The sequence below is a fragment of the Ostrinia furnacalis genome, unplaced genomic scaffold (genome assembly GCF_004193835.3).
Source record: "Ostrinia furnacalis isolate ACB-3 unplaced genomic scaffold, ASM419383v2 OfSCF5989, whole genome shotgun sequence".
NCBI lineage: Eukaryota > Metazoa > Arthropoda > Insecta > Lepidoptera > Crambidae > Ostrinia > Ostrinia furnacalis.
In genome coordinates this window covers 119954-132769 of record NW_021136228.1, presented here as the reverse complement: position 1 = coordinate 132769, position 12816 = coordinate 119954, and the positions used below count along the sequence as shown (strand labels likewise).

General features: G+C 45.4%; 2 protein-coding genes across 4 annotated transcripts in view; one reads left to right on the top strand and one right to left on the bottom strand.

Annotated features, from left to right (window-relative positions):
* Nucleotides 1-75: 75 nt before the first annotated feature.
* On the top strand, nucleotides 76-10037 carry IKKepsilon (I-kappaB kinase epsilon). Its single transcript, XM_028316910.1, has 10 exons — nucleotides 76-1029; nucleotides 1169-1396; nucleotides 3103-3238; nucleotides 3459-3610; nucleotides 4214-4421; nucleotides 5674-5875; nucleotides 6599-6772; nucleotides 7187-7328; nucleotides 7984-8081; nucleotides 8636-10037. The coding sequence occupies exons 1-10, from the start codon at nucleotides 283-285 to the stop codon at nucleotides 8733-8735; spliced, it is 2187 nt and encodes a 728-aa protein (XP_028172711.1). The 5' UTR covers nucleotides 76-282; the 3' UTR covers nucleotides 8736-10037.
* The window catches only part of LOC114361756 (protein VAC14 homolog), a 22821-nt gene continuing 19898 nt past the window's right edge, over nucleotides 9894-12816 (bottom strand). For 2 of the 3 annotated variants that reach the window (XM_028316909.1, XM_028316908.1), the window contains one exon: nucleotides 9894-10663. Coding sequence is in view for 1 of the 3 variants with exons in the window: in XM_028316906.1 (XP_028172707.1) it covers nucleotides 11407-11545 (139 nt within the window). In the remaining 2 variants the exon portion in view is untranslated. Of the gene's footprint in view, nucleotides 10664-11393; nucleotides 11546-12816 lie in introns of all 3 variants that reach the window. The other variant, XM_028316906.1, reaches the window with a different exon arrangement.

Sequence of the window (12816 nt, the reverse complement as noted above, 5' to 3'; positions counted from 1 at the left end):
TCTCTAATCTGTGGTCCTGTCAGTCACTCAAAAAAACTTCAAGTACTTCAACTGTCATTCAGTCAGTCACTGACAGTGACAGTCTGTGTTTGTGTGTGTACTTCAAAAACATCGTGAAATGTTTTCATCGCGAAAGTGAATGTGAAATCTCAAATAGGACTGTAAAATAAGTTATATCGTTTATTCCATTACAAACAATGTGTTTTTACAGTTATTTAATAACTGAGTAATAAATACCTAGTAATCTATTCAAAATCGTTGTGTTCAGAAACGCTTTCAAAGATGTCCTTCCTACGAGGGTCAGAGAACTACGTGTGGTGCACAACGAGCGTGCTGGGGAAGGGCGCCACGGGAGCCGTGTTCCAGGGCGTCAACAAGAACAACGGCGAGCCCGTGGCCGTCAAGACCTTCAACCAGCTCAGCCACATGCGCCCGCACGACGTTCAGATGCGAGAGTTCGAAGTTTTAAAGAAAGTTAAACATGAAAACATCGTCAAACTGCTGGCCATCGAGGAGGAGCAGGAGGGCCGCGGGAAGGTCATCGTGATGGAGCTGTGCACGGGCGGCAGTCTGTTCAACATCCTCGACGACCCCGAGAACACGTACGGCCTGCAGGAGCAGGAGTTCCTGCTCGTTTTGGAGCATTTGACTGCAGGCATGAAGCATTTGAGAGATAATAACTTGGTGCACCGTGACTTAAAACCAGGGAATATAATGAAATACATCAATGAGGATGGAACCACAACATACAAGTTGACAGACTTTGGTGCTGCTAGGGAGTTACAGGAAGAGGAGCAGTTTGTGTCTCTGTACGGCACCGAGGAGTACCTACATCCAGACATGTATGAGCGGGCTGTGTTAAGGAAGCCAGTGGGCAAGAGTTTTGGTGCAACTGTAGACTTGTGGTCAATAGGAGTCACCCTGTACCACGTAGCCACTGGGCAGCTGCCATTCAGGCCATATGGTGGGAGGAGGAATAAGGAGACCATGTTTTACATTACAACCAAGAAGGCATCTGGAGTCATATCTGTGAGTTGCTTGTTCATGAATGCACATAATAAGCTGAATATTTTTAGTCACAAACATTCCAGATTTTATCTTCAACAAACATACCTACATTATCTCTGTTTGTTAAGAGAGTTTTAATAAGAGTTGTTCTTGTCCAAAGGGGACTCAAACAACTGAGAACGGTCCCATCGAGTGGTCGCGCGAGCTGCCGGCGCACTGCCAGCTGAGCGCGGGGCTGCGCAAGCTGGTGACGCCGCTGCTGGCCGGCCTGCTGGAGGTGGACCCGCACCGCATATGGACCTTCGAGCGGTTCTTCTCCGAAGTGCAGACCGCCACCTCCACCACTCCTATACACATCTTCCACGTCAACAAAGCCACAAGCATAAAGGTATGATAGTTATTTATTTACTTCTCTTGGTAAACTAGTAGTTAAATATTACAAGTTATATAAATCTCCTGAGTACATAACGGAACAATTAAATTATTATCACAATGTAGATTATGCAAGCCCTTTCTCTATTATTATATAGATATGTATGTTATTGTTATGGTTGCTTGTTATAATGGATTTCCACTCTAATAAATTTCTACTCTGCTATTCATTTTATAAAGCACATGTGAGTTATATGTGGCAGATAGTTTAAGATTGTAGCAAATAGAAAATCTGCCCATAAAGAATGCTGAATGAATGTGTTGTGCAAACAACAGCGAGTATATCGTTAGTGGAAAGAAAATTTCGTTGGAAATTAAGGGCCCAAATCCAAGCCAAATTACCAAACACAGGAAATCGACGGCTGTCAATTGGTCGGCAATTTACCGGCCCGCGGCACGCCATTGCGCAACCCGCGACCTACTTCGGAACAATACGGCTTTGTCTCGACGCGCGCTCGTAGCTTGATTAGGATTCGAAATCACAGCCAAGGCTGTGAGACTGCTCTAGGGAGACCTTGCGGCTACCATGCAAATTTATAACTTAAGTAAGCCTTTTATAGGAGTAGTTATAGTGATTTCTGAGTTGATGCTAAATATACATTCAAGGTCTACCTTGAATACTAATGGTTTTGAGGAAGTAGAATTAGATGTAGATTAACTTATCTTCAATTAATTTGAGATAATTNATGCGCTACCCTAACAATTACATTTCAGATATTTTTGGATGAAATATGTAGTAACAATATTCAACAACATGTCGTTTCAAACTTTCGCATAATAGTTACTATAGATACGTCCTTGCGTCCTTGGAGCATATACTTCGCTCACAAAATAAATATGAATTTAGCACGTCACTGTGGCCTATCCACGAGTGTCGCGACACGGAACACGCTACACGGTAGAGTAGAATGAATTGATAAAATACACGACAGCTCGTTTTTATAACCAATTCTTGAATAAGAATTATTAGAAAACCATTCTTGAAATCTTTTCTACTAGCGTATTTATTTCAATCGCAACGAACCGCAAAAAAGAAACAATTATCTCGGTCATTGCATACATATTTTTTCACTTCGTGCAATGCACAAAACGTATAACTACTTGTTTTTGGTTTGTGTAAATGATTACGTCTAAAACCGCTTCTATTTGTCCTTGCTTTGTTTTTGTTAATTCATATATTTAGCACAAAAATTGACTAAAATAACTCAACCGCCGAATCATAAGCCAAGGGTATCTGTTTATAAGATCCTGCCAAATTAGTATTTCTGATTAGTAACTATGGGCCTCATAAGAAGGCTCAAGGTCACCCAAAGGGCGATGGAGCGGGCTATGCTCGGAGTCTCCCTGCGTGATCGAATCAGAAATGAGGAGATCCGCAGGAGAACTAAAGTAACCGACATAGCTCGCAGAATTGCTAAAATCAAGTGGCAGTGGGCGGGGCACATAGCTCGTAGAGACGATGGCCGTTGGGGCAGGAAAGTTCTCGAGTGGCGACCACGGGCTACTAGGTGGACCGACGATCTGGTAAAGGTCGCGGGAAGAGCCTGGATGCGGGCAGCGCAGGACCGTTCATTGTGGAAAACCTTGGGGGAGGCCTTTGTCCAGCAGTGGACGTCATTTGGCTGAAACGAACGAACGAACGAACCTATGGTTACGCTGCAGGTTTTCCTGAAGCCCGAGGAGAAGTTCGAGCACCTGCAGACGTACATCTGCGAGCAGACGAGCGTGGTGGCCGAGTCGCAGATCATGCTGTACCAGGACAAGCTGCTGCTCACGGAGATCGACGAGAACACGCTCGGTGAGTGGCGAGTGCGATGTAAATTCGTTACACTCCCTAAAAAAATAAGTTTCGAGACAAATGGACGCGAAACTTGCAAAAGTTTGACGAATTGACTTTGTGAAAACGTACTAGTCACCCCCGCGAATCACCCCACTTGGCCTCTGTATTCTGTTAAGATTTGGAACAGCATCCCAGACAATAATTGGCAAGCATATCACAGCCTCCTCACTGTGCGCAGGCAAGAACTACCCGGAGACGTCGGCGGAGGAGCCGCTGCTGCTGTTCAACAAGAGCAACCACAACGTCAGCATGCCGCCCGAGCCCGACGCGCCCAAGTTCCCCGTCTTCCCCAACATCGTCTCCGTCGAGAACGACGCCACGCAGGCCAAGGTACACCCACGGGGAAATACAGCGTTGTGACCAAAGTTATATTTTATCCAAAATCTAATCTAAACTGATTCTATTTTCGGTTCTGAATGAGGGCTATCGTTTTAGCGCTCACCAGTTGGCGCCACTGTAGAGTAAGTAAGGTCCTGTTACTTGCTAGTAGCGAAGACAGTGGCGCCAACTGGTGAGCGCGAAAGTGGTAGGAGGACTATCGCATTTGCACTCATCAAGATGGCGCCACTGCAGAGTAAGGTCCTGTCAATCGCCAGGGGTGCCAACTGTTAAGTATAAAAACGATAGCCCTCATTGAACAGCTTTCAGGTTTTTTGCTATTGGTATAAGGTCTCCCCCACACTAGCGTCTTCCGAACGAAATCGTCTCGCCAGCGCCTGCGCAGCTTCGCCGCGACGTTAGTTTTGAGCGGCTGCCGAACGCCGTATATTCACAGCGCTGGAGTCGCGTCCGAGCGACCCCTTCAGTGAACGTTGCGTCGTTGCTGCGCGGGCACTGTCAAGACGACGATTCTCCAAAGACGCTTGTGTCGGGGGTCCCAACATTACAAATAGTACGTAATTATTATGAAGTAGCAATACATGTGGTGTGCAGACGGCGTGCAGCGTGGGGCACGCCATCAAGCGGCGCGTGGAGGCGCTGTGCGCGGCGTCGCTGCTGTGCGGCGCGTGCGTGCGGCGCTGGGGCGCGCTGCTGGCCGCGCGCCTGGCCGCCGTGCACGCGCGCGCCGCACACGCGCTCGCGCACGCCGAGCGCCTGCACGACGCCGCGCGCGCCACCGACCTCGCCGCCGCCGCCGCCGGTAATACAACCTTTTGACCCTCCACAACACAAAATCACTTTTGATGTTCAAACCTTAAAAAAAACATGCCTGTAAAAAATAATGCAATCTACACTAAACTCGTCGACCCGCCGATATGAGACAAATTGTAAAACTTTGCGGCACGACGTCAGCAACTTTTTTAGCAGTTGCTATCAACTATGGTGAACATGCTGACGTATGTTGTATTTCTTGAGTATCGGTAGGCCAATGTGTACATACGCAAGTCACAAGCATGTCGGCAATATGTTGTCAAAACTCGTCGAGTAAGAGTTGTCGACAAGATTATTTTAAAATAAAGCCGGCGGGTTCGGTGTGTTGTAAATGAAATTGCTCAAGATTACTCGCTCGTATTGAAGCCATCGCCGTGCACGCGCGCGCCGCACACGCGCTCGCGCACGCCGAGCGCCTGCACGACGCCGCGCGCGCCACCGACCTCGCCGCCGCCGCCGCCGGTAAAACGCCACAAGTTAACTCTTTTTTAACCCCCCCTCGATAAAACGCTTTTGATGTTCACACCTTAACAAACATATCTGTAAAATAATGCAATCCACACTAAACTCGTCGACCCGCCGACATGAAACTTTGAATTTATTTATTTATTAGGTCTACCAACATTGTTACATTACAACATGTACACTTAAAAATAACAATTATGAACAAAGTTACAATGCAACAACAATTATAGGCTGACACAACATGCAATATAGATTCAATGCAGTTTGTTCCAAACCGTTCCATGCACACAAAAAATGACGATGATGTTCACTTACTTTTTTAGCAGTTTCTATCAACTATTGTGACGTACTGACGTGTGTTGTAAATGTGGCAAATGTGCACATACATACGTAAGGTATAAGTATGTCGCCGACATGTTGTCAAAACTCGCTGAGTGACAGTCGTCGACAACATTCTTTGAAAATAAAGCCGGCGGGTTCGGTGTGTAAAGCCTGGTCCGTAAGCACGTAGAATTTTGTCCAATGACTAGCTTTCGCTCGCGCGTAATTATGTTGCTGTCGCGCTCGCACACTCACTGCGGGCGCGCGTCGCACAGTCGCGACAGCAATATTATAATTACGCGCGAGCGATAAGGATGGATAGCTTGAGGTCATTGGACAAAATTCGACGTGCTCACGGACCAGGCTTTAGAATTCTTATGCTTCACACTCTGCTTGTTGTAAATGAAGTTGCTCAAGATTACTCGCTCGAATTGAAGTCGTCAGCATATCCCCAGGCGGGCGGCGAGCACAGTGGGCGCCGGCGGCGGCGCTGGCGGCGGGCGAGGCGCGCACGCTGCAGGCGGCGGCGGCGGCGCTGGTGTCGCGGCACGCGGCGGGCGGGCTGCGCGCCGAGTGGGAGTGCGCCGCCACGCACGCGCCCTGCCCCGCCGACGCCAGGCTGCACGCGCGCGCGCGCACGCTCGTGGAGCGCCTCAGGTACGCGAGCACGCGGCCGCGAGCACGCTGCAGGCGGCGGCGGCGGCGCTGGTGTCACGGCCGATACTTAAAACGAAGAGTATACTTACGATACGATGCATTAAAGCGACAATAGCCCAATAACGTCGGTTTCGGATCGTATCCGAAAAACGCGGATGCGATGCCCGTTGCACCGCTGGACTATTGTGATGAACCCACTCATAACACAAGCGCCACTGACCACGAGGGGTTTATTTATTTATTTATTTATTTTATGGAAAACAAACAGCATATATGCATTATTAATAGATGAGGCGGTTAAGATCAAAAATGCCTTACATAGTTTTCACAAATAGCATATCAAGATACAATCCAAAACAAAACCATTTAGCATGCAGTATAACTACAATATATGAAAGAAGTTAAAACAATACAGAAAATACCCACTAAAGCCATACCAAAATAGCAGAATATTAAACAGTAAACAGATACTTCAACTTTTTACCGGGAGAGTGCTAAGTAGTGTCGCCAAAGAATTCCTTATTACTTTGATTTTTGAAGTAGTTTGGTCTCACAATATGAAAAAGGTCAACATTTTCAGAATAATTTCTGTTAAAAGTTTTGAAAACTCTGTTAAAGAAGGAATTGCGTCCATAATTAGTGGTACATGCATCAACGTGAAGTCTAAGATAATTTTTAAAAAGACTTAAACATTTCTAAATAAACTAACTACCTTTCTTCCAGAGAGTCATGGCAACACCTAGTCCGAGACAGGGCGACCAGATCCCTAACATACAACGACGAGCAGTTCCACGTGCTGGAAAGAATAACCGTAGCTGAAACCGGGAGGCGGCTGCGAGCACTACTGCAGAGGGCAGCGCCCATGGCCCGGGACCGCGCTGACGCCATCGCCGACTGGTAAGTTAATAGCACAAGACAGAAGTCTGTCATTGTCATTTTTTTATCCACAACGAGAAAGCTCTTGGCCTGTATCTCACCTGATGTGATGGTAAGTGACGATCAGGCTGAAGGTGGAAGCGAGCTTCACCCGGAATCCTCAACCACGGAGGAACTGGCTATCTTACCTCTAACTGCCGGAACACAACAATGCTGTTAACATTGTTGTTATGGCGAAAGACTTAGGTAAGATGGTGGTAGCTAGCCAGGCGGACTTAGAACAAGCCCTACCACCAACCAAATCGAACAGAAAAATCTGCCCCCACTGGGAATCGAACCCGGGACCTCTGTGTCTGAAACAGGTGGTTTTACCACTAGACCACAGAGGCGGCGGTGAGACATTGTGTATTGTATGAATTGTTTGCTTGTTCCCAGGTACAAGGTAGCAGCGACGGTGTACCTGCAGACGCAGATCCTGGACAAGGACGTGTCGAGCACGGAGCTGAAGCTACTTGCGTTAGCTGCGCGCCTGCAGGACGCCGAGCGCAGTGCGCGCGCCGCACTCACCTCCGCGCAGGTACACACGGCCACACTGTTAACTATCCATTTCCGTTTTTGCTCTCGCTCTAATCAAATGGCGATTCTTTGCGATAGAACGAGATAACATGACTAGTCTAGTAGATAAGTTAATTTTTGTAACACATTTGTTTGTAATTCCTAAAATAAATAAATAAATGACTGACAGTGGGCAGTTAACACTGTTGCCGATAGTACATACGCATGCGCTACAGGACTATTTTCTTACTCTTGATTTTGGGAAATGACTTCATCATCATCATCAACAGCCCTTTACAGTCCACTGTTGGACTATGAGCCTCCTCCATTATAGTGGAGGGTTTTGCCATAATCCCCTCGCTTGGCAGGCGGGTTGGATATCGCAGTTCAAAAGATTTATGTTTTTCAGAGAGGGCTGCTGCCCGTTCTCTGTTTGAATAAGAAAGAATAAGAATAAGATGTTTAAGAATAAGAATAAGATGTTTGATTATGTTTGTTAATTTGATGTTTAGTCCCTAAGTCGCCTCTTACGACACCCGCGGGAACAGTAGGTGTGGGTGACAAATGTATTCTACCCGGTTGTCACCACACGGCATAGTTGACAACTGCTTTGTTGTATTAGTTCTTTTGAAGAAATATATCAATGAATAAATATTCATGCTCTGACTCCTCGGCAGCAAGAGACGTCGTCCCGCAGCGAGCCGCCGGCCGAGAAGGCGGCTGCCCCGCGCGCGCCGCCTGCCCGCGGCGTGTCCTGCAGTGGAGCCGGCCTCCGGTAAACACTATTATACACTCACAATCAAATAAACCGCACCTTCCGCGACGCGAACTTTAAAGATGACACAATCATGGTGACCAACAATATTGGTGTTATTTGAAAGCCCAATAAATAAACTTAAAGAAAAACACATTTCATTTCTTGATAAACGTACCATAAATGTGACTTGAAAAAAGACCTCACTTGGGGCTCACCTCTGGGACCAATTAGACCAATTTTTATGGTTATAAAACCAAATAATGATCTTACTTGTCCTCTTTAACAGATGGATAGCGATCAATCCCAATTTGACAGTTTTATAGCCATAAAAGTTGGCTCAATAACTACCTATTTTTTGAAGAAGTGACTGCTGGATCCTTCTAAAGACACAGTTTAGAACTAGGCTTTTAAATGGTACCAATATTGGTGAGAAGTAGGGATGCATTCGTTTGAAAGAGCTTGTCGCGGGAGGTGCGATTTATTTGATGTCGAGTGTAGTACACAATAATAATATCAACATACTTGTACTCACTCACGTTCGTTCGTTAAATGAACATTATTGCGATTCGCAGGGCGCTTCTCGCGGCGCAGGAGGAGGTGGCATCCGCCGCGTCGGCCAACACGTCTCTGGTGGCGCGCCTGCACGCGCTGGCCGACCGCCTGCAGCCCTAGCCCGAGCCCGGCCCGTGCGGGAGCGGCCGCAGCTCGTGCGCCGGGGACTCCCCGTCCCTGTCCCCGCAGCCGTGCGCCGGGGACTCCCCGTCCCTGTCCCCGCAGCCGTGCGCCGGGGACTCCCCGTCCCTCTCCCCGCAACTCACCGCGCGCGCGCTACGAGACCCGCCCACCCCGCCCGAACGGACCAGCTACGGAGACGAGTCTCCAACCACGACTGAACCACTCCACGACTCGTTCACTCCCAGCTCGTCGGCCAGTACCACGCCTGACTCCGGCGACGGCACGGTCATCTACGACGCCGACGACGACCGCCAGCCGAGGTCGTCCTGCGTGCTCGCGTGAGTTCTACAGTGATCTAAAATAATCCAGACAATATTAATATTAAATGATTTTCGTGACTAAAACCGCATACATATCTACAACGTGTAGTTTTGAAAAAACTACATGAATAGGAAAGTCTTATTCAGTCATGTTTCATTCGAATCAGTATTTTTATTTTTCAGTTAGTTCTCACTTTTAATTTTTGTTTTAACTCCACAGTGCTGCGGTGCGAAGTATTATTGGTATTTAATGGTCCTTAAAATACACACATTACACAATTATTGATAACTCGGGCATTAAAAAATAAGAACTAGAATAAAGTCTCTATTAAAATATTAATTTACATAAAATGAGATCTCCGAAAAAGTTCCATTCTAGGATACAAATTATAAAAATATCATTTTGGCGTCGATGTTTTAGTTAATGTATTGTCTAAAGTGATTATTTTAATTATTGTAATAAAAATAGTTACTTTTAGAACTTATTAATAAGTTATGTTCTATTATTATTTTTAGCAATGAAATTTAATCAGAACATTGTATAATTTATGTTTTAGTTTTCATGTTAATAAAACTATTTTAATTTTATCATTCCTATTAAAATGTACTTTATAGGCAAGTTAATGTAATTAAACAAAATAGGTAATACAATTTTATGGACTCAGTATTTGTAAATACACACGATAGTTTAAGTTCAACAAGATCATTCAAATATCAGGGTGCTCTCTTATTATGATAAATATTTGTATTTACAACGAGGCAATAATAGAATAATTTTATTGTATTTGTTATCCATACACATTCTATGTAATGATGAAATAAATAAAAGAAAATGTTGGAATGTATAAATAACATTTTATTAATCAATATAACTTCACAATAGACCTGTCCATATTCCACCCACAGGGCGTCTCTTCGAAGTATTAAGCCTTAGGTACGGTTCAGCATAGTGTAATATATGCTTACTCATTCAATTCACGCACGAGATCTTAGAAATATAATAATAACTTAATAATCCGGCTCATAACAAATGTATGCTATCACGATGATAACAAATACGGAACCCATTCGGAGCTTGAAGATTAAAGTTGTCAGCTGGATAAAGTATCAATTAATTCAAGCGCTTGTAGAATTAGAGCGCAAGCGCTTGTAGAAACCTTAGGGATCAAGGAGTGTAACTCCTCGTAAAAATACATTTTGTAGCGTCCGAGTCGGTACTGTCTTAATAATTGTGGTTTGTAAAAAGTTTCTTTGACTATATTTTTGATAATAATAATACTACTTTTATTGAATAAATAATGAAAAATATTATTACATTCAATTGTATTTCCCGGTATTATTACTAAAATATATTTTAATAATTACGTAATAATGAGTTCTTGAGTAGATTTTGCTTAAATAATAAAATACATTAAATATAATTATTTATATAGATAACAATTATCTAAACGAAGTTTTTTATAAAAGCTGTACAATGTACCCTGTAATACAGGGAATACGCTCAAGGTAGTGAAAAAGATAGTACTAAAAATGGTCTGTCCATAGATTTGGTACTCATCCGCAAACTAGTCCAGCTGTAGTCCCCGCTACATCCGGTCCAAGACCCTTGTGGGGGAAACAAAAAGCACATCAGTCATCATTATAGAAATTGTTAATATAATCTACCAAATAAAATACAGGCGACAGCACATCTATACAATTTTGTTGCAAATACACCTCTATTACTAGGTACATAAGAGGTCGTCTACACAACACTAAAGTCTATTCGCCGAGAGTTGATAAATATTATGAAATGTCTTGCAATAGCGACTGTCGCTTAATTATCGCATTCTGTATGGCGGGCGTCGTTTGTCACAACGCGCACTGAGTACCATGGTACGAGCCACGCAGCTGTCGTCAAGCGCCCCGGCCGGTGGGCGGCGGCGGCCACAGCTTAACCATTTTTAGTAGATTTCTACTTTTTTGGTAGATTTGAGGCAAAGAGAACGATGATTTAGTAGTGCGAAATCGTTTAGTAGATTTTGGTAGATAATTGGTATTTTTAGAACATTCTTATAAATGGTAGTCCAAAATTAAATTGTAACCGAGCCGAGAATCCAGGCCAAAAAAAAAGGCCAGGCCAAATAATCTACCAACTTTTTCATTATATCGACAAAAATTATTAGCGGGCCGCAATTTATAATGAGTTTAGAACCTCTGATATTTAATTTTTTTTATCAACTCTCGGCGAACAGACTTTACAAGTAAATAGGGTATTTCAGCATACAATGATAAGATGGTAATCACATGAAATATTGTAAACCTTACTGCCTAGCATTAAGGTCGAGAGTGTTACCGGGTCGGGCGGGCTAGGAGTGCGGCGCGTCGAGCAGGCGCGCGCGCGAGCGGTCCAGCGCCTTGTACTCGCGGTGCGCGGCCTGCACGCGCTTGAACTCGGCTAGCAGCGCGCCGAAGTCCAGCTCAGGACCGCCGTCATCGGACTTGTGACTGCCAACAAGCGACTTCATCAGACTAGGTGCATGACCTACACTGAACTGTCCCACCAAACTCATTGACAGGGGGGCGCTACCATCGTTTAACTACATAGTTTCCAACATGGCAAAAATCGGAATCTACGATCCGGTATCGCTCCCTGTCAATGTTACGGATAGGAAAGTTCAAAGTATTGGGTCTAGTTAAAGTTGACATTGTCAGTCAATCCACATACTTTTTGGTTGCTGTCAAAGTGTCAATACAAGATTCATTCAACTGATGACTGGTGTCAACAAACCACAGGTGATGATGGGGCACGCTGGTGAGACGTAAAAGTGCTCTGAAAAAGGCCTCGATAGAATTCGGCCAAATCAAAAATTGCAGGAAATGGCGAATACTGCTGAAAGGAGTCTCGAATCGTCACTGCTAAAGCCCGGTCCGTGAGCACGTAGAATTTTGTCCAATGACCCCTAGCTACCCATCCTTATCGCTCGCGCGTAATTATATTGTTGTTGCGACTGTGCGACTGGCACCCGCAGTGAGTGTGCGAGCGCGATAGCAACATAATTACGCGCGAGGGATAAGGATGGGTAGCTAGGGGTCATTGGACAAAATTCTACGTGCTCACGGAGTAGACTTTACCTGTGCGGCGGCGGCAGCGTGGGCAGCGGCGGCAGCGGCAGCGGCGGCGCGCACTGCAGGCGCGCGCGCAGGGCGTGGAAGGCGTCGCTCTGCGGCAGCAGCATCAGCAGCCCGTACAGCGCGCTGCGCAGCTCCGCACTTTCTGCGCCGCGCAGGAGCTCTAGTCGCAAGTCTGCAGAAGTCTCAATGTTACTGACCAGTTGGGTTGAAAAAGACATGAAGTTATAAAAGGGGAATGTGAGCAAGTTCGGAATGAGCGACGAAAACAGTTACCACTTTTTGTATAGTCCACTGTAATGTCTTCAATTCATTAGTCAGAGCGAAAGATATACAAAAATGCATAATAAACTTACATGCGAATATTGGAGATTCAATGAGTTGCACTAATTTGTCCACTTCCGTCAGGAAATCCACTGTGATCTCGAGGTCGCCGCTGGTAAGTCTCGTTAAGGATATCTTTGCATTATAGGTTCTTTCAATAGTTATTCAGTCGTATTTCAAAAGGATACAAGGTAGAGATGAGCGTGTTGCAGTGCGCATAATTATGCGTGAGTAGACACAAGGCCAGCAGCGACACGGCGCTGTGGCACCAGCACGGGTACAGCTGCGCGAACAGCGCGCGCGTGCTCTGTGGACATCATGCG

Coding starts and splice junctions, on each gene's coding strand:
- IKKepsilon (XM_028316910.1), top strand. CDS start 283: ATGTCCTTCCTACGAGGGTCAGAGAACTACGTGTGGTGCACAACGAGC. Junction 1,397..3,102: donor ACAAAGCCACAAGCATAAAG/GTATGATAGTTA, acceptor GTTACGCTGCAG/GTTTTCCTGAAGCCCGAGGA. Junction 6,773..7,186: donor GCTGACGCCATCGCCGACTG/GTAAGTTAATAG, acceptor GCTTGTTCCCAG/GTACAAGGTAGCAGCGACGG.